Source organism: Micrasema longulum, unplaced genomic scaffold, assembly GCF_059751315.1.
Source record: "Micrasema longulum isolate JH-2025_06_02 unplaced genomic scaffold, ASM5975131v1 h1tg001507l, whole genome shotgun sequence".
Lineage (NCBI taxonomy): Eukaryota > Metazoa > Arthropoda > Insecta > Trichoptera > Brachycentridae > Micrasema > Micrasema longulum.
Window position 1 is genome coordinate 171,347 of NW_028278691.1, and position 22,262 is coordinate 193,608.

At 33.5% G+C, this 22,262-nt stretch overlaps 3 protein-coding genes across 5 annotated transcripts; 1 reads left to right on the top strand and 2 right to left on the bottom strand.

The window, feature by feature from the left end:
* Nucleotides 1-309: 309 nt before the first annotated feature.
* Nucleotides 310-6,310, bottom strand: LOC148275123 (uncharacterized). Of its 3 annotated transcripts, XM_088236115.1 has the most exons (6): nucleotides 5,839-6,310; nucleotides 5,303-5,365; nucleotides 5,005-5,094; nucleotides 4,379-4,453; nucleotides 3,092-3,258; nucleotides 310-834 (listed from the first exon to the last, which is right to left on the bottom strand). In XM_088236115.1, the coding sequence occupies exons 1-6, from the start codon at nucleotides 6,080-6,082 to the stop codon at nucleotides 820-822; spliced, it is 654 nt and encodes a 217-aa protein (XP_088092241.1). In that variant the 5' UTR covers nucleotides 6,083-6,310; the 3' UTR covers nucleotides 310-819. The 3 variants fall into 3 exon arrangements, 1 of the variants encoding a protein (XP_088092241.1); XR_015824111.1 differs by lacking the exon at nucleotides 5,303-5,365; XR_015824110.1 differs by lacking the exons at nucleotides 310-834; nucleotides 5,303-5,365 and having other exon boundaries at nucleotides 2,183-3,258.
* Cul5 (cullin 5) lies at nucleotides 6,301-11,062 on the top strand. The gene is made up of 4 exons (XM_088236114.1): nucleotides 6,301-6,459; nucleotides 6,540-7,095; nucleotides 8,600-10,224; nucleotides 10,826-11,062. Exons 1-4 carry the CDS (start codon nucleotides 6,451-6,453, stop codon nucleotides 10,961-10,963), a joined length of 2,328 nt encoding a protein of 775 aa, XP_088092240.1. The 5' UTR covers nucleotides 6,301-6,450; the 3' UTR covers nucleotides 10,964-11,062.
* A 5,297-nt stretch (nucleotides 11,063-16,359) lies between these two features.
* Nucleotides 16,360-19,440, bottom strand: PSMG1 (Proteasome assembly chaperone 1). Its single transcript, XM_088236105.1, has 3 exons — nucleotides 19,030-19,440; nucleotides 18,549-18,955; nucleotides 16,360-16,575 (listed from the first exon to the last, which is right to left on the bottom strand). The coding sequence occupies exons 1-3, from the start codon at nucleotides 19,107-19,109 to the stop codon at nucleotides 16,391-16,393; spliced, it is 672 nt and encodes a 223-aa protein (XP_088092231.1). The 5' UTR covers nucleotides 19,110-19,440; the 3' UTR covers nucleotides 16,360-16,390.
* Between the last annotated feature and the right edge of the window lie 2,822 nt (nucleotides 19,441-22,262).

Sequence of the window (22,262 nt, forward strand, 5' to 3'; positions counted from 1 at the left end):
ACCACAGACAGATTACAGATATCTTTAGATAGGAAACTATGGTACTATATCTAAGCACTTTGGGCGTCGATCGCAGCGTTCTCTAGTGTGGCATACAAGAAGCTTTGACGATGGCGCGTAAATTCAAATCACTACGTTGCATCGTATATTGATATTTATTGTACAATATCAATACAAAATTGCTTAATTAAATACAAGTATTAGCACGCAATTTAATTTTTCTGTCCTGTATTTAAAAAAACAATTTTATATTGATATTGCACATTAAATTTATTATGGAATAGGAATACATAAATAAAAATTTAAAAAAACATTTTTAATAGTTTTATTTTACTGTTAAAATAAATCCCTCGATTCTATTAGATGCGTCAGAAAGAATCGAGAAAGAAAACTGACACTCGTAAAATAATATTATATACATGTGTGGTTAGTATATTGGATTATCAAAAATAACAAAATTGTGCAGCATTGTGATCAGCATTGGATCCCTGCTATTCCTGGATGAAAAATATTTTCTTCGTGAAGATTAAGAGACATGGCATCAGCAATCACCATTCTGAAACAAAAGAATATTATTAATGGTGGATAATTTATTTTATTTCACATTGACATTTCTAGGCTGCTGCTTAGGAATAAAACAGGAAGGAAGCATTTATAAGGTTACTAAAGAATAAAATGAAGTGCTAATATGCTAATATTGGATTATCAAAAATAACAATTGAGTATTATTTAAAAATTGTGCAGCATTGTGATCAGTATTGGATCCCTTCTATTCCTGGATGAAAAATATTTTCTTCCTGCACATTAAGATCCATGGCATCAACAATCACCATTCTGAAACAAAAGAACATTATTAATGGTGGATAATTTATTTTATTTCACATTGACATTTCTAGGCTGCTGCTTAGGAATAAAGCAGGAAGGAAGCACTTATAAGCTTATTAAGTAATGAAATGAAGTGCTAATATGGTAGGTAAGAAGAAAAGGGTATGCATGTATCTACTCTATTGTCTGCGCTTCTTATTCTTAAGTCTTTTATTATAACACTTTCTAGCTTGTAATTTGAGAGGATCAACAATGCAAGACTCTAATTTTTTTCGCCCAGTTAATAGAAAGTTAATTTGTTTAAACCAAGAAAAAATATATAATTGCAATACTAAGTTAACAATAAAATCAAAAAGGTGGCCTCTATGTGCTGGACAAGATAAACATGCTGAATTTAATTTAGATAGTACTATTTCCTTCAAACTCGACATAACATGAAACTTATGGCAAATAGTCGGTAAATTATTTTTGCAGTGATTGACAATGGTATTAAAAACTTTATAGATTTTGATTGTTGGGTGGATTAAAGTATTTGGACCACATGCCCTAGAAGTTATTAAACTATGCCCCGGTAACTGTGTTTCAGATTTAAGATCCAGTCTACATTCACAACAAGATCCAAATTTAGATAAAGCCCGTTTTGCCACATAACCAGCTATATATTTACAAACCGCAACATATTGACTACTTTTCTGTCTTGAAGAACTTGTTGGTAAGGAGTGATCATCAACATGAAATTGTTCCTGTACTTCGATGTCCGATGTTAAAAAAAGTTTTAATGAATCTAAAATTTCACCGTCATCATTTTCACAATTTGCTCCAATGGAGTGAGTATGAGATAAGTTTGATATGAGAAGCGACTTAAAAGCATCTATAAAATTTGAACTAGAGGGGTTTATGTTACGTGCACCCTGACTTCTTACCATGCCAAAAAAGTTTTCAATGGGGTCTTGGTTAAGGTTACGTGGAAGCACAAAAGTAAATTTATAACATGTAAGTAATTTATTACTCAAATATGATATTGCTTCCAAAGTTGTAATCCAGTTACGCACTGTAGGTGGTACTGATATTTTTTGGTTTTTGGAATCTACAAATTTTACTGATTTTAAGATGGAAATAGCTTCCTGCCAAAATTTCCAGTGGGGAGATGTTAATCTGACTCCACAACGGTATTTACAAATAATACTATTAGCATTGAGAGAACTGCCATTTAAACTGTCGAAAAGTTTATTTATAAATAAGATAAGATCAGCAGTCTGTGATGCCCCATTGTCAATATCATCCACAGTATCTGCCAAAGATTTCATGGTAGTTCCTACTGTCCTGCTGAATACCTGAGCAGCAACCTTGACCTTCATTTTTCTTAGTTTGTCGGGGAAAATATGACTATCGGTTAATTTGTGCATTTGGAAAAAGTCTTCCCCTCTTGCTTGATCGTATGTGTATGATTGTACAATATGGGACCACTTTGCTATTTTTGATACAGAATTTTGAACAAAATGTACATCTTTTACTAGCATATTATTTCTAAATCCCTTCAAAAGATGTGGCACATCAAACATTTGTACAATTTCATGGCCTTCAATTTCAAACCCGTGAACTCTACATTCAGTACCACCCCGAAGGTACAATTCACGGGTTTCCTGTTTCAGGATATTTATTGCACCAACATTTGAGCTACCTTGGTCACAAATTATTGAAACTAATTCCAAATTGCTACGAAAGATATTTGAGATTATTGATTTTAAGATAACAACCAAATCTGAAGATTTAATGGGTCCTCCTGTAAAAACAAATGCTAATGGTTGTTTCCATTTATTATATAAACCCTGTAGCATAAAAACACAAACGTGATCAGCAAAAGCTGGAGTACGTTTTCCTTCACCCAAGTCTTGGAATCCCTCAATAAAATCTTTATGTTTTTTGTACATTAAATTCTGACTAATTGACATCTCGTCAAACATCAAAGAGCATATTCGAGCTTTAGCAGAAAGATTTTGGGCGACCTCTTCCAAATGTTTATATGCAAATTGGTACCAGGATTAAATGGGATTTTATTTAGCATTGTCATCAATGTTTTTCTGGATGGTAAGGAAAATATGCTTGAAATATATTTATAACTTTTATAGCCCTGCTTCATTAATGACAATGCAAAAACCTTATCGTTAGTTGTATATCTACGGCCCTGTTTTGTCCGTTTCTGAAGCCTCAATTGAGACTTAAAAAAACGGTATGTGATTTTATTTAATTTATTTTTAAAGGATACATGGCGCTCTTTGTTTAATTTGAGTTCCATCTTTCTAATCTTCATCTCCATGTTTCTTCTAGCCTTTTTAAACTGCAAACATTTCTTGTAAAGCTTCCTTTTCCTGGGTGTTAAATTTTGAGATTGGGTTTCATTTACATCCTTCAAGATGTGGTCATATTTTCGTCCTGTAATATAATATTTCATAATGATGCATTAAGGGTCCCAACATCATAATATAATGAATGCCTAACTATTATTGCAAAGAATGATAAAATGTAAAGGGATGCTGTTTGGAAATAAGCAAAAAGAAATACTAGCAGTTGGTTCTAGCAGAAATACTAGCAGTTTGTTAATGAAAGTTCTTGGTTGAAGTTCATTGTATTTTATATCTTTAATAAATTTGAGTAGTATTAGGGTAATTCAACGGATACTAACGTCATAATTGAGTCTTTTTCAATGTGTTTTATCTATATAATGTAAAAAAATATTTATTCTGTATATCTTCTTTAGTTTTTTATTGGCTTTTTTCACTCCTAACTGAGGTGTTCTAGCCAGTGTCAAGTTTGAGATTAACTTATTTAAATATTTACACATGTGTTAGTACTATACATACAAGTTAGCATGTTAGTATTTAATATTACATACATTTTACATAATATAAAACTTATTTACAACTTAATACCATTTATAGCTACATATTTACATAAATTTTTTAATATATTATTATTGGGTGGGAACAAAAGAGTTTAAATAGTAATAGGGAATGGGACGCTGATTTTGGAGAGGTCAGATAGGAACTCAGGATAACATTATATATATTGTGAAGACGACGACTCCCAAAGATTGTACAAATTGCACACTAATGCATCTGTATTCTGTATATCACTGTACATTGAACAACGATTAAGGAAAAATTTCATAAAAACAATAATTCAATTAGGTAATTTTTTTGATTCCCGATAATAAATAATATAAAAATTGCACCACAGCAGGACAAGAGGGCCCATTACAGTGATCAATTACAGAAAAATCATATTATAATTTTGTGTTCTCTCCGGGAATCGAACCCGGAACCTTCCGTGCGTAATTCAAGCGTCTTAACCACTTAATGTTTTTTAACACCTCATGAAGTTTTAATGACGAAAAATTTATGTCGCATTTTCATGGAAACATCCGTTAGCATTATTCATAAACTGCATGAACATGATAGAAACAAAGTATCTGTGGATATTATGTAGAACGAAATCTCTCTGTCCAAGAACCAAGAGAAAATGCATTATTGAATACATGTCATTTGATACTAACTTTTTGGTGTACTCTGCTGAGGTGCACTCGGACCAGAAATATGCAGTGGGCCTGATATGTCATCAGCGTTGATATCTAAAAACATTATTAATTAGTAATATGTGACAATGTGTCAATGAGTCGGACAAGTAACTGTATGTATACATTTTAAGTTCTTTGAAAACACAAACAGCTTTAATATGCCGATTTGCTGGAGAAAATTATGGGTCAGAAATTTGTTTCAACTGAGAGGGTCACTTTCATGGTCATGTCATACGATATATATGTGCTATAAACTTTTTAATAATTAAAAAAGGAACGGCCCACGCTCAGACGATGTAGTCTTGGTCGATCACAAAAACGGCATTTCTCAATTTGCAGAAAATGTATAAAATTAATAGAAAAATGTAAAGATTAAACAACCATAGTGACATTACACATCCCTGTTTCACGCCTTTTGAGATCGCAAACCAAGATGTAAATCTCCCATTAACTCTTACACACGCTGAACTCTCCTGAATTTATATGTATTGTTTATTATTTTTTTCTTTTTAACAAAGAAACAAAGATGTTTCTCTTTTTCTTATATATAAATATGTATGTTTGTAAATTTTTATTACAAAAATAAAAAAAATATTACTACAAACCAGAAATAGGTTGGATGAAAGTCGTACCACTGCAACTGGCAACGCCTTCCGGGAGTGCACAGGGGTGTTCTTCAGTAACAGCTATGCCTACTGTAATTCACAATAAAAATAAAATGAACATCATACCAGATAACATAATGCAAGAACTTCAGGAAAAACCTTGAAAGATCGAGTAAGGCTTGAACGAATACAATTGAAAACACACCATGCCACGACCATAACGACAATATAATAAATGAGATTGTACATGTCTGAAAGAAGGGGTGTAAGGAAATGTGAAAATTATAGAAATACATACCCGAACTCTGTTCACCAAGTAAATAATGAAAACTATTTTCTTTGGATGGTGACTTGTTAAACCCTGTAAAAATAATACAAATTACCAACACCACATTGCAAAAGCACATCCCTAAAATTGTATACACACCATGCCACCCTGGTAATTGTTTGTAAATAATGACCAAATAAAAATGTCGGAAGTTGCAGGAAAAGGCACTACGCCAACTTTGTAGATACATAATAACCCGATTAACCAACTGTAAGACAAATCACAAACACCACATTCCAAAAGCAGACTTGCAATTGTATAGACACAAGACAGATAAACAAGGTGCAATTACAGTGGAAAGCCAACCTGAGTCGTACATATATTTTTCTTGCAGAAATACTAATAACTTTCATTGTAAAATGGGTCCAGATTAATAAAAGTATGCTTTCCCTATGAGTTGTAAAGATTGTCAATAAAAATTTGCAGGGCAGACAAACAGGACAAATAAACGTGCAACATGAGACAAATTCTTGAAATAATTATGTATGAAATATCATGCAATTTACCTGGCAATCCAATGGTAGGCACAGAGCACAATAAAAGCTGGATGTCATTGTATTGGCTAAAGTTGAATGCGTTGAAGTGTTTAATGCACACAAAACAAAGTCGATTAATTTCGTCATCTGATAAATTCATAAATTTGGGACTTTGAACACGATTGATCCATTCTTTAAATAAATGTGGATATCGTTTCGGAAAACGATGTAGTTTTTTCGTAGAATTACAATTCGGTACGCAACAACTCGGCATTTCGAAGAAAAAAGTGTAAAAACACAGAGAGCAGTGTGACAGCGATTTCGAATGGAAACGGATAAATTGGCGGTTCGTCTAGAAGGACGCCGGCCGGCACGGCGTGGCTGGGCACACGCCGCCGACAGTTGCGCCACAAACTGTATTGATTTACTAGCAAGTGGCTTGTGCGGCATCGGAAGAATGACTAGAAAGTCTTGTATTGGCTGAAAACTGCCTGGATAAAACCTAGGTTGACGTCGCTGCCGAAATTTAGATTTTTTTAGGAAAAGTGAAATGTCCGTTATAATTAACAGCAAACATTTTGTTTTCACTTATAAAAAGACTTCGCATTAAAAAATAATTACACGTATGCGGTTATTATAGCAATGTTGAAGGTAAACCATCGTTAAGTATTTAGTTACACAAATGGTGCATCGTCTTATAGGTTAAGTTATATTGATCTCTGTGTTTATAGGACAAGGGGCAACTGTTTTTTGAAGATAAATGGCCATCTATGCGTCCGATTGTTTTAAAACTCTTGCAGCAAGAGCCTGTTACGCAACCAGAATGGCAAGATCTGTTTTATTCCGTTCACCTAGTTTGTCTTTGGGATGAGAAGGGACCTGTTAAAGTTAGAGATGCTCTGCAGGAAGACATCGTCGCGTTCATCAAACAGGCTCAGGCGCGAGTCCTGGCCCAGTGCGAGGAACAAGCTCTGCTTAAAGCTTATATTGCAGAATGGAGGAAATTCTTCACACAGTGTAATTATTTACCCACACCCTTCAGGCAACTAGAAACAGCACTACTAAACAAAACAACCGGCAGTGGACTTAGCTTTGGAACACATAAAAAAGGCACAGCTAGTACTGAAGAGAGTATCGTAAGAAAACTTATGCTAGATTCGTGGAATCAGAGCATATTCCACGATATCAAACAGCGTTTACAAGATTCAGCCATGAAGTTAGTCCACGCGGAAAGAAATGGAGAAGCATTTGATTCTCAACTTGTAATTGGTGTTAGAGAATCGTACGGTAAGAATTTTGAGAATTTCCTTATGGGTTTGAAGTGAAACAATGTTTTTAATCTTTCAATTGTAAATACTTAGTTTTTACATTTTACAATAAAAGTTACAAAATACACTATCCCATAAACGAAAAATACCACAAATACATGGCCTGTGGTGAATATACGTTTTCTTTTTCCTAAAGTTCATCAAAGGTTACTGAAAGAATACGATAGGTATTGAAACATAAACTTTATCTAATAAAAACCAAATGAAAATTAATTTATTAAAGATGTACTCGGACCAGAGAAAACATGTAATGACACTGACTAGGGTTTCCTAGGACAGCGGTGCCCGTATCTTAACGGCCGTAGTGAACGGTGATGCTGTCCACCGCATCACCGTTCACTACGGCCATTAAGATACAGGCACCGCTGTACTAGGAAACCCTAGCTTAACCTGGTGTTGAGACTTCCTTCTTGTTGGCAAAAAACTCACACAATCAGGAAAATTTGTGATCAGGCACACAAATTTCGTCTGGAGGTGGCGGATGATGATGAACGGCGATGGATGATGAAATGTTTGCGACGTTGTGGGAATATAGCCGAAGTTATAATAATTTTCACGGCGAAAATAGCGAAATACTTTTGTCAATTCAAAAGGGTGTGCGTAACACTCAGTCGAAAAAGGGAAGAGAGGCGCGCATGGGCCAAACAGTCCAGCCAAAAACAAAAATGTCCCACCAGGCATAGCAACCTCACAAAACCAAAATTAGCCAGTTTCTACTTACATACGATTATTCTGGCTAAAATACATAAAAAAATATCGGCTTAACCATATACATTAATATAACAGAGCATATTCACTTTAAACTATTGATTGTTCTTTATATTATGTATATTTTTTTATGTTTAAAATTTCCTTTTAAATCTTATTTTAGTGCAATTAAGAAATAAATCATGTTTTGTTTCCAGAATAAACAGCAAGTTAAATCAACAATATTTTGAGAATGTCAAAATGTTTGTAGACAAATTAATTCTGAATTCTACCTTTTAGGAAGTTAATGAAAACTGAGCCCTTATTCTGCAACTACTTCATTTTGTAAATTTATTACACACAATTAACCTTTATTTTATGGGTGTTCCAAAACCACAACTTTTTTAACGTTTAATGTCTGGCCCTACTGTATACATACATATATATATATAGTCTAATAATATTTATTATAAAAATGGATAAATAAATTGTTCTACTAAACAAACTATCTAAATAAAAATATTTTTAGTTGATTTCTTTTTACTTTATGATAATAAATTATCGATGAACTTTAATATTAATTTATTGCTTATATTGTTATTGATTGATACGTAAAGAGGCATTGATACTACATTGATTTTATTTTTCTTTTATATAAATATTTCATATAAAATCCTGTACATTATTTCTAAACTATCCTGTTTCGGCCTGCAAATAAAGGTTTGTTGTCAAATTAATATGTACCACTATTTAATAATTTAATATAATCTCAACAGTGAATCTCTGCTCAAACCCAGAAGACAAACTCCAAATCTACCGAGAAAATTTTGAAGCAGCATATATGCAAGCAACGGAAGCCTTCTATCGACTCAAAGGTGGTGAACAATTGCAGGCAAATGGAGTTCAAGCATACATGCGCTATGCAGAGCTTAAGCTCAGGGAAGAAGAGGCACGCGCAGCGCGTTACCTGGAGGCTGGTGCCGGGTCCGTAGGAGCTTTAGTACGACGCTGCGAGCGAGTATTGCTAGCCGCTCCGCTACCTACTCTGCTTGCAGAATGCGCCCCACTCGTGCGGGCCGGAGACACACAACGGTTGCAGCTCATGTTTCGCCTCCTGGACCGTGTTCCTGAAGGTGTTCCTCCCATGTTGCGCGACCTAGAGGCTCACATCCTATCCGCCGGGTTGGCGGACATGGTAGCGGCCGCTGACCTTGTCACACAGGATTCCGAGAAGTATGTAGAACGTCTACTCGACCTTTTCCGGCGCTTCAGCGCCCTGGTAAGAGATGCCTTTCAAGACGATCCGCGCTTCCTCACAGCTCGTGATAAGGCGTACAAACGCGTGGTGAATGATACTACTGTATTTCGTCTAGAATTAGCCGGACCCGGTCGACCTCCTCGTGCCGCTGCACCCGAGAGTAAATGTCCCGAACTGCTTGCCAACTATTGCGATATGCTCCTGCGCCGAACCCCACTCAGTAAGCGCCTCACCGGGGAACAGATCGAGGCACGCCTTCGAGATGTACTTCTCGTACTCAAGTATATTGAAAATAAGGATGTGTTCATGCGCTATCACAAAGCACATCTCACCCGCCGCCTCATCCTAGACTGCAGCGCGGATTCTGATAAGGAAGAGGACATGGTAGAATGGCTTCGTGAAGTGGGAATGCCAGCGGATTATGTTAACAAATTAGCGCGCATGTTTCAGGATGTGAAAGTGAGCGAAGACTTGAATGCTCATTTCCGCGCTGAAACCTCTCGCCATGATGCAATCAATATCAAGATATTAAATGCGGGTGCCTGGGCTCGAGGGTCAGACCGCGTTTCCGTCAGCTTGCCCCTGGAGTTGGAGGACTACATACCTGAGGTAGAAGATTTCTACAAAAAGAAGCATTCGGGTAGGAAGCTTCAGTGGTATCATCATATGAGCAATGGCACTGTCACATTCGCCAACGCCGTGGGCCGGTTCGATCTAGATGTCACAACATTCCAGATGGCTGTCCTTTTTGCGTGGAACCAGCGTCCTAAAGAGAAAGTGACTTATGAGAATTTGAGATTGGCCACAGAACTACCGGACCCCGAACTTCGGCGAACTTTGTGGTCCCTGGTTGCGTTTCCCAAACTGAAGAGACAGCTTTTACTCTATGAACCTGCTGTTCAAGGACCTAAAGATTTTGCAGAAAATACTCAGTTCTGGGTAAATCAAGAATTTGCTTTGGTCAAAAATGGAAAAGCGCAGAGACGCGGTAAAATTAATTTAATTGGACGACTTCAGCTGAGTACGGAACGATCACAAATAGAAGACAACCATTCAATTGTACAGTTGAGGATATTACGAACGCAAGAAGCGATTATTAAAATACTCAAGATGAGAAAACGTATCACCAATTCTTCATTACAGGTAGGTTTCTGTTTAAGAAATAATAAAACAATAGGGAAATATCACATACTACAAATACCGATAAAAATGTATGAAATAGATTTAGAATGCTTAATTGTATTTTCAAAATCAATATGGATATTGTGGAGAAATGTTTTCATACATAAATTTTAAAAATAAATTTAATAAAAATACATTACTAGAAAAATGTGGTGTGTTTGGCCTTGGTTGTCGTGATATCAAGATTCGTTATAATGTTCCGAACAAATTTCGATGGCCGGGAACAAATAAACATGAAACCTGACATATTAGGGGCGTGGCTAATGGAATGACCGTTTCTGCGGAAATTAAAAATTACAATTTAAAAAAAAAAAATTATGCTACTAATAATAAGCAATTTTTATTTAAAAAAATAATAATTAAAAAAAATTGTTTGCTGGACAGTATTTCATACCTTTATTACTTAAAAAATGTTTTTTTAAAAACATGATATTTCCCTATTGTGAAAAATACCTAATATCTAATACGTTCAGGTAGTGTAACAAAAATTTATTCACAGAAACATTAATATTAATAGTACATAATATATTACATTTAAAATGCGATTACATTTTTATTTTAGGCGGAGCTGATTGACATTCTGAAGAACATGTTTCTTCCATCTAAAAAAATGATAAAAGAACAACTGGAGTGGTTAATAGAACACAAATATATGAAACGAGATGATGATGACATCAACACATTTATTTACATGGCATAACCCACACAAGCCCATCCGAACAAATCTAATAGAGAAACTTGTGATTCTCCATTATTTACAGAATCTCTAGGGAGTAATAAAGTACTGCTGTGATTTCTTCTTGTGTTATATTAATTACATACATATTTAATTTTTTTAATAATATGCATTAAATTCATTTTGTAAAAATATATATATTGAGAAAAACTTTTAATTCATAATGCAACTGTATTTTCATTACCTCCTTATAAATACTTCAATTGCATGAACGTAAAGAATAAAAACTTTTACGTTCATTATATTTATTAAAGTTTTAATCAATGAAATAATGTTTCGTTTTTACATAGTGAACATATTTTTCAACAGTACACTAAGAGTAAAGCTCCATGAGTATTAAATATTTTGTTCAATCTTATACAATAGTATGGCAGTTTACTGTTAAAAATATTTTTTGGAAGCTAGTGAAAAAACCCATTTTGATATCAATAATTCAACAGGTTGTGGACAGTGGACCCATAGGTAGTGCCCCAGACTCCAAATCAGGGGGTCTTAGGCTCGAACCCCGCTCTACCACAACATTTTTACCATTTTCCAATATAGTTATTTATGACTAAAATAAAAGTCCCAAATTTAAATATTTGGGTGAATCGTGAGAACGCATTTATGTCGTAATTTCTTTAAAAAATAATTCATGGATCTCCAAATTCTGATGATTCTTGCTGATTTTTATATTTATTAAAATCAAACTCGAAAATTTCACCAAAGCAATAAATTATTGTGTACCGTATAATTTTAATATTTTTATGACCAAACCCCTCATTATTATATTTAGATTGCTCCTAACAGTAAAAAATAAATTCTGAGGCTCAAATGGGTAAAATTTCACAGTGCCCGAGATTCGAATAATTCAAATGAGGCCCGAAGAGCTGATCAACTAAGGCCCGCAGGGCCGATAAAGCAAGGCCCGAAGGGCCAAATTTCTCAGCATGTAACGGTCGGTGTTAGCCGACTGTTGACTGCTAGTGATACTATAAATTCTTTGATAAAATATGTCTATCTCTCTTCTCTACAACTTCTTCACCCACCTACATTCGCACTGTAAATTGTTTTAGCAGTTTTCACAATGTCTTGATAACATATCATCGACAATATAGATAAAGATTTGTGTTTACCACTTTTTTAATGGACTTTAATAAATAAATAAATATGCTGTCGACATAGAAGTGTGTTGTTCGCAAACGACCCGGTCGTACTGACAAGGTCGGAAACATTGAACTAGAGATACGTTTTTCACATCTCAGTCAGTTAGTTCGCGAACGAAAAGAGCACTGAACTAAATGTGTCTTTGTGTCATTTGGATCTCTAGTTCATTTAGTGTATTCATTGACCGAGATTGGGTCCGTCCACTGTCTCTGTGGTTGGTGGGTAAGTAGGAAGGTACCTACATATACGCTCTGTATATGTACACGGATGGACAAAGGGGGGTGGAGTGGAGAGTGGAGACGGGCCGGGGAGATTCCATGCGTATATGTGTGTGTACTTCGTCCTTGGGAGATTGTAATACGAGTAGGTAGGTATTATGGATTAAGATTTGAAGTTAGGGCGAAGCGCGGTACAGAGTGCGGCGGGGCGTTGAATTTTTTGTGCAAAGCGGAATGTTTTTTTATTTACTTCTGCCTTGGTGATTTCATTTTTGTTTTTTTAACCTATTTAATTTTATTTTGTGAAAGTGTTATAGGTGTTTCGGAAGGGTAACTGTTTGAAAACAGCAGTTACATTTTTTTTACCACCTCTAATTCATATTTCATTAATCCCCTTTAAATGTGAAAAAGTGGTGATTTCATTAGATATTATATCTTTTAATGTTCAATATTAATATTTAAAGAAACACTTTTATTCATTCATTTCAAAATTACAGCCGTTAACATATATATTAACTAACCTTTTACGACTTTATGTGCTGAGCCCGTGTTAAACCATATTAGTTGGCATAAAAAATTAAAGTAAATTAAAAAAAATAGCGATTAAAATATTACTATCAAAGAATAACAATTCAAATAACAAATGAAACAATATTAAAAATGAAAAATATGAATCTGATTGTGGAATAACTTATTTGCTCAGAGCTAGAGACCCATTATTGATTTTAAAATTGTATTTATATATTTTTTTCTAAATGGAATGAATCTTATAAATGCATTAGTTTATTTTTTGTATTGTATAACTTCACACGTTATAAATATAAAACCCGCTAAAGGGATTTTTAAATTAAAAAATTAAACAAAACATTAATTATTATAAAAAATTACAAACTTTGCATGAAATATAATTGTGCTAATTAGTTCCATAAAAAATGGCTTATAATATTAACGTTATCTTAGTAAATAAAACAATTTATCTGTTTTCTGCAGGTTTGCAATATCTAAAGAACAATATTATAAAACTGATTTTAAAAAAACATGTTGATAAACCAGCCAAAAGTCTAGAACTATTTTTTTACATTAACGTATTAGCTCAATTTTTAACAGACTATTCAATACATCCATGGAACACAGCATTGTTCCGAGTGCCATAAAGAAAGCATATGTAGCTCCACTTTTGAAAAATTCACAATTAGATGTGGAAGATCTTTTTTGCCCTATTTCAAATCTTCCCATCGTATCAAAAATACTAGGAAAAATCATTTCTCATAGGCTCATTATTCATATCGAGCAGAATCCAGTATTTTCGGTGAGGCATTTTCATTCCACGAAGACACAAATGATAAGAGTACTGTCTGGCATAACAGCGGTAGACTCTGGTAATCTGGTGTTGATGGCTCTTTTAGGCATGAGTGCTGCATTTGATACTGTAGACTATAATATTTTCCTTGAACGTCTGGAAAAAACTTATGGTATCCGTGATCACGCACATAAGTGGTTCAGTTCATATCATTATAAAAGAGAATATGCAGTTGTGTTCCAGGGTAAAAGCTCATCCAACATTCAAGTGTCTACTGGAGTACCTCAAGGTTCAGTACTCGAACCACTCCTCTATCTCCTGTACACGTAAGATATAGAGAATATTATCAAAGAATGTAGATTGTGAACTCACTGCTATGATACACAGATTTATTTTTATTGTAAACCAGGGGAGAGAAGTGTGCTTGTTAATTTAATTAATGGATGCATTGAGAAAATAGGAAACAGGATGGCTCAAAGTAGACTAACATTAAACCCATCTAAAATGGAACAGCTATAGATGGCTTCCGCCAGTCGACAGAATTTGATTTAGGATATGGCACTACCTGATGTAAGGAGTACCGTTTTACCTACCGTTAAACTACTGGGAGTCTTCCTTAATTCTGACCTTTCTTTCTTTATATAGGATTCTTCGAATATAATCTCTCTTATAATCGTCAATAAAAAAAATATAACTATAAAATATATTTCAATAATTAGTAAATTAAACATATCAAACAAATTTAAATAAAAAAACTAAAATCAATAATCGCAAATCTAATTTCAAGACGTCTTGTCTTGCAAATATCGACTCAAAAATAGTTCTTTCCAAAGAGGCTGTGCTTGACAAAATCTTTAATTTTTTTTGTTTTCCACAATTGTTGCCCACTCTCTAAAAACTGGACGGTTAGTTATTGAAATTTTCTTTTGAGTAAAAATGTAATTAAATTCATCAAAGAACGATCTTCATTATATGCAATGAATGGAAGTTTAGTTTTTAAATTGAATATCATATTTTTCACGCGATCTACAGTTGGTGGTATATGTAAGAGTTTTCTTTTGACATCTTTTCTATCACAACTTCCAATTTGTATTAGCTGACCACAATCATCACAGTCCAATTTACTAATTATTGATTTATGTATTGGTACAATGTCAGTGAAAATATTATCAATACATTTCAATGACTTATAATTAGAAATCAAACACTGATTTGAGTCTACTGAACACTTTATTTTATTTTTACAAATATAAACATATAAAAATAAAAACTTCGTGACAATTGTTTCGCCTATTATTGGGGCATTTTCAAACGAATGTGAAGATTATTTGTCACGAAGTTTTTATTTGTAAAAATAAAATAAAGTGTTCAGTAGACTCAAATCAGTGTTTGATTTCTAATTATACGAGTAAGTTTAAATATGGAGTTCTACAAAATAAACACCAAATCAATCAATACATTTCAATTATCTTTCTCTTGATGCTCAAATTAGTAGAACGATAAGTTCATGCTTTTACCAGCTGAGACAAATTAAATGCATACACAAAAATTTGCCGGTTGATGCTGTCCGTCCATTAACAAATGCATTTGTAGTGTCTAGAGTTAAAATTAAATTCAAAATGTTCAAATTAAATTTATTTATTTAAATAATCACTTTGTTAAACGCCTTTGAGGTATTATATTACAAAAATGGCGCTATAATAATAATAATTTGAGCAAGAATGGATAATTTAGCAGTAAGGTGTTTGTTGCACGCTGACGATGCAGTTCTTTTAGCAAGCAGTAAAGATGATTTGCAACAAATAATCTCTAGAATATATGATGTATGCCTGGAGAGTGAATTGGTGATAAACGAAAGTAAGTTGGAACGAATGTCTTAACAAGCAGAAGAATTTGTGTATCTGGAAAGCATATTTTTAAGAGATAGAAGAGTAGAAAAAGATGTTGAAAGGAGAGTAAATGCGTAAGCACACTAATTGCTAATAAAAATATGTCGATTAAAGCTAGGCTGGAACTAAACAACGGAGTTTTAGTCCCAACGCTTATGTATGGCAGTGAAACATGAAACTGGCAGAGCAAAGATGAAAGCAAATCAGTGCAGAAGCAAAGCAAAGCAGTGAATGCGGTTATACTGTGATCTTTTAGACTAATGCGTAGGAAATCAATGTATGACAGGGTTACGAATGATGAAATCAGGCGAGAGTGCACATCTATGACAGGTATGAGGTATGATTGATAAGATTATGAAAGAGTCACTGAGATGGTTTGGTCATGTAGAACAAATGGATGAAGAAGAATAGTTAAACAGATATATGAGGGTCCGATGTCTTGCAGGGCACCCGCTGGCATAGCGCAGGTTTAAACTGTGCATTTCAGTTATAAGCTTAGACTATACCCTGTCTGCGTAATCTATAAAAATGTAAAGAGCACTACAATTAATGATATGAATCATAAACGTATATATGGCAAGAATGATCAGATAAACCAAAATCTTAAGTTCAATCACGTCAAAATCAGACACAACCGAAGGGCATGTATGACGAGATGTATGAATGTGGAAAAAGTTAAGAATGTTTCATGATAGAAGTGTGTGGCGGTCCATCATCCCTGCCTATGCCCCCGTCATGGTAGTAGTAGTAATTATTAAACAATGAACTCTGTCAGCCTATTCGCAACAGTACAATAAAAGATAAAAATTGAAAAAATTATGTATTGTGAGAAATATTATTACATGTACAAATTAGATGACACATTTATTTTGCTACCAAATCCACTAGTAATTGGAATATTCAGCTGATTCAGTAAATTTACAAATGGTCGAGTATTGATAGAGTCCATTCCATAGATAGGGGTATCATCATAGATGGCGTATACTGTTCCTGATAAACCAAGATGGTCGCGGATACTAAGAACTGGAAAAAAAAAGACAGCATATAACTCCTTCAATGTGTAAACTGTTTCTCCCATTTAGAAACCAACTTGGCAAAATTAAGAGAGTGTAATGTTTAATTAGCGTGAAATGGTTCGTAGATTTATTTATCATATCATATTCATAAAATTATACATTAATATAGTTGCTTTGACTCTCTAACTAGGATAAATAAACCCATTCTAAGATTCAAAATATTTTAAAAATCAAAACAATGACAAAATAAATTAAAAACAATATTTTTAGAAACAGGTTACATAGTAAAAATAATAAAGATCTCAAAAAATCCATTCAACAAAAAAAAACAAAAAGGAAATCAGTCGATAACTTCTTTAGCTTGTGCGGCTCTTACAACATTTCCACAATTCTGGAATAATATTATATTGTTTTTGTCCTATACTGGAGTATTGTCTCTGTGCTAAATGTATTTATTTATTTATTAATATTTTACTCTTACAAACTATAAATAATAATAAAATAATGTGACCTCACTTTGAACTAAGTACCACCTAATTTTATGATTATTTTGAAAGATTTCTGCCAGGGATAAAAGGTTGGAGTTTCTACTGCTTTTAAGTAGAAATTATATTATATTTTCTCAATTTTTAAAATTGTTTAATTTTTTATTTATTTTATTATTTTGTTTTGCATCTTATGTTTTATTTTTATGTTATTTTGTAAACTTGCCAAACACAAGAGCTAGACTCTTTTTTGGCAAGTTCAACCTTAAGTGTTTCATTTTTCTACTGAATGTATTGTTTATTTATGCTCAAATAAAGGTATTTAAAAAAAAAAATAAAAAAAAAGTGTTTTTGTTTTATTGACCTACCAATTATGTGAAAAAACTGTCTTTTGAAAATACCGACTTTTTCTCGGAACATTTTTTTATGCAAGACATCCTATTTTCAGTACACTTTTTTACAAATCACAGATTTTATGTTTAAACAATTAGTATTCCGAAAACTTTTATACTGCCTGGTAGAACAATAGATCGTGTTTTTTTAGTAATATACATATATTTTTAATTTCATTTGTATATTGCGGAGGAATGAATATTGGCGGCAGATGACTAGGAAATTTTATTTGTGATAAATGCAAAAGGATATTAATATACCTGTATGTACCTAGGTACCTAATAATTAGGATATTCTAATTCTCATAGGTACTCACAAAATAGTTTTTTTTGACAAATGTACAGTAGATAATAATATATAGAAACAAAGGTGTAAAAATCATTCACAAAATTATATGATGAGCTGATGATACCTTCTTCAGCCCCCACTCCCCCCCACTTCCCCAGAGAAAGGAAGAAATCATGGCCAGGTGGTTCCCATGTTTTCTTACTTTTTGGATTGGCATAGCGGATCCATTTTGCATCACCAGAGAGTGACTATGTGGTGCAGAAAAGCCTTTCATTTATGTTTGGCAAGCTGCATTTCACATGTGGAAAATTGACGTTCAAAGTTCCCACAAATGACTTTTATTTAGCTCAAAACTCGACATTTTCGCATACAAAAGAATATACTGATAAAAATTCACTCATATTTCAAGGTTATGTTGTTGACAGATGACCACCTTACAAAACTGGCGTTTTACATCTGACAACTTTTACCATAACTTACTGGTGGCGCCAACTTTTATCAAACGGCGGAAACTTATTTGTACACCTAATATATATTGAATGTTAATGGATGCAGAAAATTAGGAAGACCGATAAAGAAACAAATCTAACAAATATTTGAAGATGCACATGTCAAAAGTCTGAATAATCGGCATGTGTGCGTGAGATGTATAAATGTAGATGAAGCTAGGTCCATATGCAAAGACAGTGATATACCGTTCTATGCTCTGCCTACGGCAAGATGATTTTGTGTTTCTATTATTATGGTTCTATCTATAAATAATAATTATAGATGTTGAAAAACCCAAACAAATTTGCAATAATAATAATCCTACCTCCTGCTGTTAATCCGCTCAAAATGTTCGGCTGTTCAAGTTGGTTTTCTAGTTTCTCGGGTGTTTTGGATGTTTTTAAACTCCGAATAATGCTTCCTGAACTAGAAGATATATTGTGATATCTTGAAGACGATAAGGCTTGAATACAAATAACATTTTTTGATTTCTCAAGCCACGGTTGTAGTAATAATGTTATTTCTCCAAACGCAGTGTCATCTTCATTTAAAGATGTGCAAACTACATTATTTGCACAGGGTGTTTGATAAATTGATACTTTAGCAGGTTTGATTACATCCATTGGTTCAGACTTAATCAAACAGGATTTGGCAAATTCTACAGCCAAACCTCCTTCCATTATCAATAAAAGATCAATGTCCTTGGGTAAAGTTTTATTAGCCCATGATAATCTGGAAAAAACAAAATTAATGTTTTTAGCAGGTTCATCATAATATATCTTAATATCAAACACTAAAATACTCACTCTGTAATAGATTCTTCATCTTCGATATCTTCCCACAACGCCCTGCTAGAAGGTTCAATAATTTCTCCAAAGCAACTCATTTTTATTTTAGAAGCTGATTTATGGAAGCAAATAATGTAAAATTATTATCATGCAGAAATATTACCGACCTCCTAAGATGAGTGAGGATAATATAAAATGTGCTTTAATGTAGACCAAGAAATACAATTCGTACAAACTATTGATTTTCTTAAAAAATATTTAATAAGTTTAATGGTTCAAAAACTGCTAAAAAATAATGACAAGACGAAATGAAAACATGATCATAAACGTCAACAAGACCATAGATTAAATTGGATTAAATATTGCGATGAGCTTTTATTCTCCTAATTAGTCATAATATGTGATGGTCGAAATATTCAGTTCCAAATTGAATCGAACATTTTTAACGGTGCTGTTCAGGCCGCTGAAATAGTATAATATTATTATTATTTATGCCAATAAAAAGAGTATCGGCTGCGGTTTCGATTTTGGCCCGAAATTTCCTGTTGGGATTTGTCGGATTATCGACTGTACTAGGGCGCATCTTATGGCTCGTGACTCTAAGTTCTCGTGAGTTCTAAAATATTTCTTATTTATATTGTTGTAAGTCCTTTATAGTTCATACAAAGTTCCCATAGCGTACATTTAAGAACTGATATATGTTATATGTATAACATAACAACGAACCAAAAGCGCTAAAATTAAATTTGTGCCTTTTGTTTAATTGTGTATTTTATTTAACATTATTTTTAAAGAACTCCGAGGTTTAACAATAAAAACGCCTGATTTGGGCATTTTTATTAACTTTTATTATTTTTAATATGTTTCAAAGTTATTTTCAAATAATTAAAATATGTTTCGGTTTCAGCCGAAACCAGAATAGACACCGAAATTCAATTTTAGCTAAAAATCTTGTTTCGGTCGATCACTACAAAGGTATCCTTAAAACCTTATAACTTCCTTTCTTTTTTTATTAAAAAAACAAAAAATATATTTCTTTTCTTCCTGTCTTTTTTCAAAACCCATTACTTCATTTCACATTCTTCATCGTTTAATGTTTTTTACATAATATACTTTTACTAAGTTTAAATGTGCAAGCCATAGAACTAAGAATAATCCAGAAGGAGCGTAGAATCATATATATAATATAATCACATCGGACTGTGTCCAAAAATCCCCTCACTTTGACCCACTTCCACCACGCGCATGCTTGAAATCACCGCGTTATGTTGCCAGATCGCAAAAAATAACCATAAAACAAATGTAAGGTAATTAAGGTTACAAAAAAAACAAATTGTTAATTTTTCTAAAACCTTATTGCACACGCGGAAATATTGATTGACATTACAGGTAGAAAATTAAAGGGTTAATTAAGTGTAATTGAATTAATGAACTTTGAACTTAAAAATAAAACAAATTTTATCTGACATAAAACGGATATTTTTATGTCATGTTAAATTATATTTGATGTTTTAAAGATAATGTCGGTCAAATGTTCACCACGGCGTTGTTTAATCTGAGAGGTCCAATTTTCGTTAGTTCTCTCATTAATTGAGTAAAGTGCTATTCCATGATTGGAAATTTAAACTAAATTCTCAGATAGATACCGAGGTGCCGGGTTTCGAAGAATGTTGTATAAATGAGAAAGAAATTGAAAGTTTTTGCCCTGTTCAAAAGAAAGCCATTTTAATTATTTTCGAGAGAAAGATATCAACAATGGTTTTCGAATCAAGAGTTCAAGTAAAATTTTTCACTAATTTCCTCATTCCTATAAATAATACCTTTTTAATAAGAACATATCAATATAGTCTATCCGATAGTTTTTATTTTCCCTCTGTTGAGTAATCTCTTTTTGTAATATTTCCTTTTAGAACAGAGCTAATCATTAGAGATTTACATTTAGATAAATGATCTTTTGTGTCATAAAAACATTTCTCCTCAAATGCATTGAGCAAATTATGCTTCGCTTTGTTGTTTTCCAAAACTCATATTGTCGTACTCTTTGTATTATTTTCATCCACTCCGATTTCCTTCTTTCATCAGCAGGAAGCTAAAATTCCACTTAATAATTTAAAACCAATGTTCTTACATAAAAAGTAGCGTAAAAATAAAATACTACCCTGGCAACACTAACAAATTGTCCATTTTGTTTTAATTGACAATCTGACCGGTGGAATTTTTAAATATTTTTTTTTAGTAATGCATTTGCTACTTACATGTGAAATGTGATCCCATCCTGTTTCTTGCCGATCCCAGCAGCATTTCTACACTTTAAAACGACACAATACGGCATAGTATGAATTCAAATCGGGAGTTGCGTACTGAGCGACGTCGACAAAGAAACTAATGGGTTGAAACGTAAAACTCCTCGTTTAAAAGTAGTTCAGTCGCCTTCTGTTTGATGCGCGTATGCGGTTTCTGGACTATCCTTAATTCTATGGTGCAAGCTTTATCTCCCCATTTAAAAATACCCTTTGGCTAGTTTTTATCTCACGCTGACCATCGGCGCGAATAGGTCAATACGTATGTATTACTAGAAGCGGTTCTGAATAACGCTGACCGGTCAGCGCTGAGCCTTGGGCGGCCGTCCGCGCCACTGCGCGTCAGCCCAGTGGTTGGTGCTGACTAGTTACGTGCCGACCGACAGCGCCAATGATCGGCGTGACACGAAAACCAGCCTTATTTTTAAATAATTAGGTTTTTTTCATACTCGTATATGTGTTTTTTTTTATGACAAATTTTTGACCAGTTGATTTTTGATTAGATGGAAGATATTGCTTTTAGCAATATGTCTGCCGCAATTCTTTGTACTTGAAGATTTAAAAATAAATTAATAAATTCAGAATTTTTCCGTAATCGATTCTTTGCCGTCCGTTCTGTTACTAGATATTCGATTTGGTTTGCGCCCATTTCACAGATCCAATGACAAGTATTTTTATATTTACGTTGACTGAGCATAGACTTGAATGTAATGTCGTTCAGTTCTTACCTAGAAACTATGATCAGGGTTGCCAATTTGTGGGAAGTTTTTATTTCATGTTATTTTATAATATTTGATCAAAACTGGTTTTCTTTCTTGAGAGAATTATGTGGGGAATCGGGACTTTGTTTTCTCCTCATTTGGGTAATTTGATCTAGATTTTTGAGGAATTTGGAAAATTAACATTGGCAACGCTGATTATGACTGCCTTCGTCGCCACATCCAACATCCA

Bases quoted from the DNA above. Each gene is read 5' to 3' on its own strand.
- PSMG1 (XM_088236105.1), bottom strand. From the start codon at position 19,109: ATGAGTTGCTTTGGAGAAATTATTGAACCTTCTAGCAGGGCGTTGTGG. The intron at 18,956-19,029 runs GTGAGTATTTTA...TGTTTTTTCCAG, and splicing joins GATGAAGAATCTATTACAGA to ATTATCATGGGCTAATAAAA. The intron at 16,576-18,548 runs GTAGGATTATTA...TTTTTTTTCCAG, and splicing joins GAGCGGATTAACAGCAGGAG to TTCTTAGTATCCGCGACCAT.
- Cul5 (XM_088236114.1), top strand. The intron at 7,096-8,599 runs GTAAGAATTTTG...TAATCTCAACAG, and splicing joins TGGTGTTAGAGAATCGTACG to TGAATCTCTGCTCAAACCCA. The intron at 10,225-10,825 runs GTAGGTTTCTGT...TTTTTATTTTAG, and splicing joins TCACCAATTCTTCATTACAG to GCGGAGCTGATTGACATTCT.
- LOC148275123 (XM_088236115.1), bottom strand. From the start codon at position 6,082: ATGCCGAGTTGTTGCGTACCGAATTGTAATTCTACGAAAAAACTACAT. The intron at 5,095-5,302 runs GTATGTATTTCT...TGTGAATTACAG, and splicing joins ACTTGGTGAACAGAGTTCGG to TAGGCATAGCTGTTACTGAA. The intron at 4,454-5,004 runs GTTTGTAGTAAT...TAATGTTTTTAG, and splicing joins TTTCATCCAACCTATTTCTG to ATATCAACGCTGATGACATA.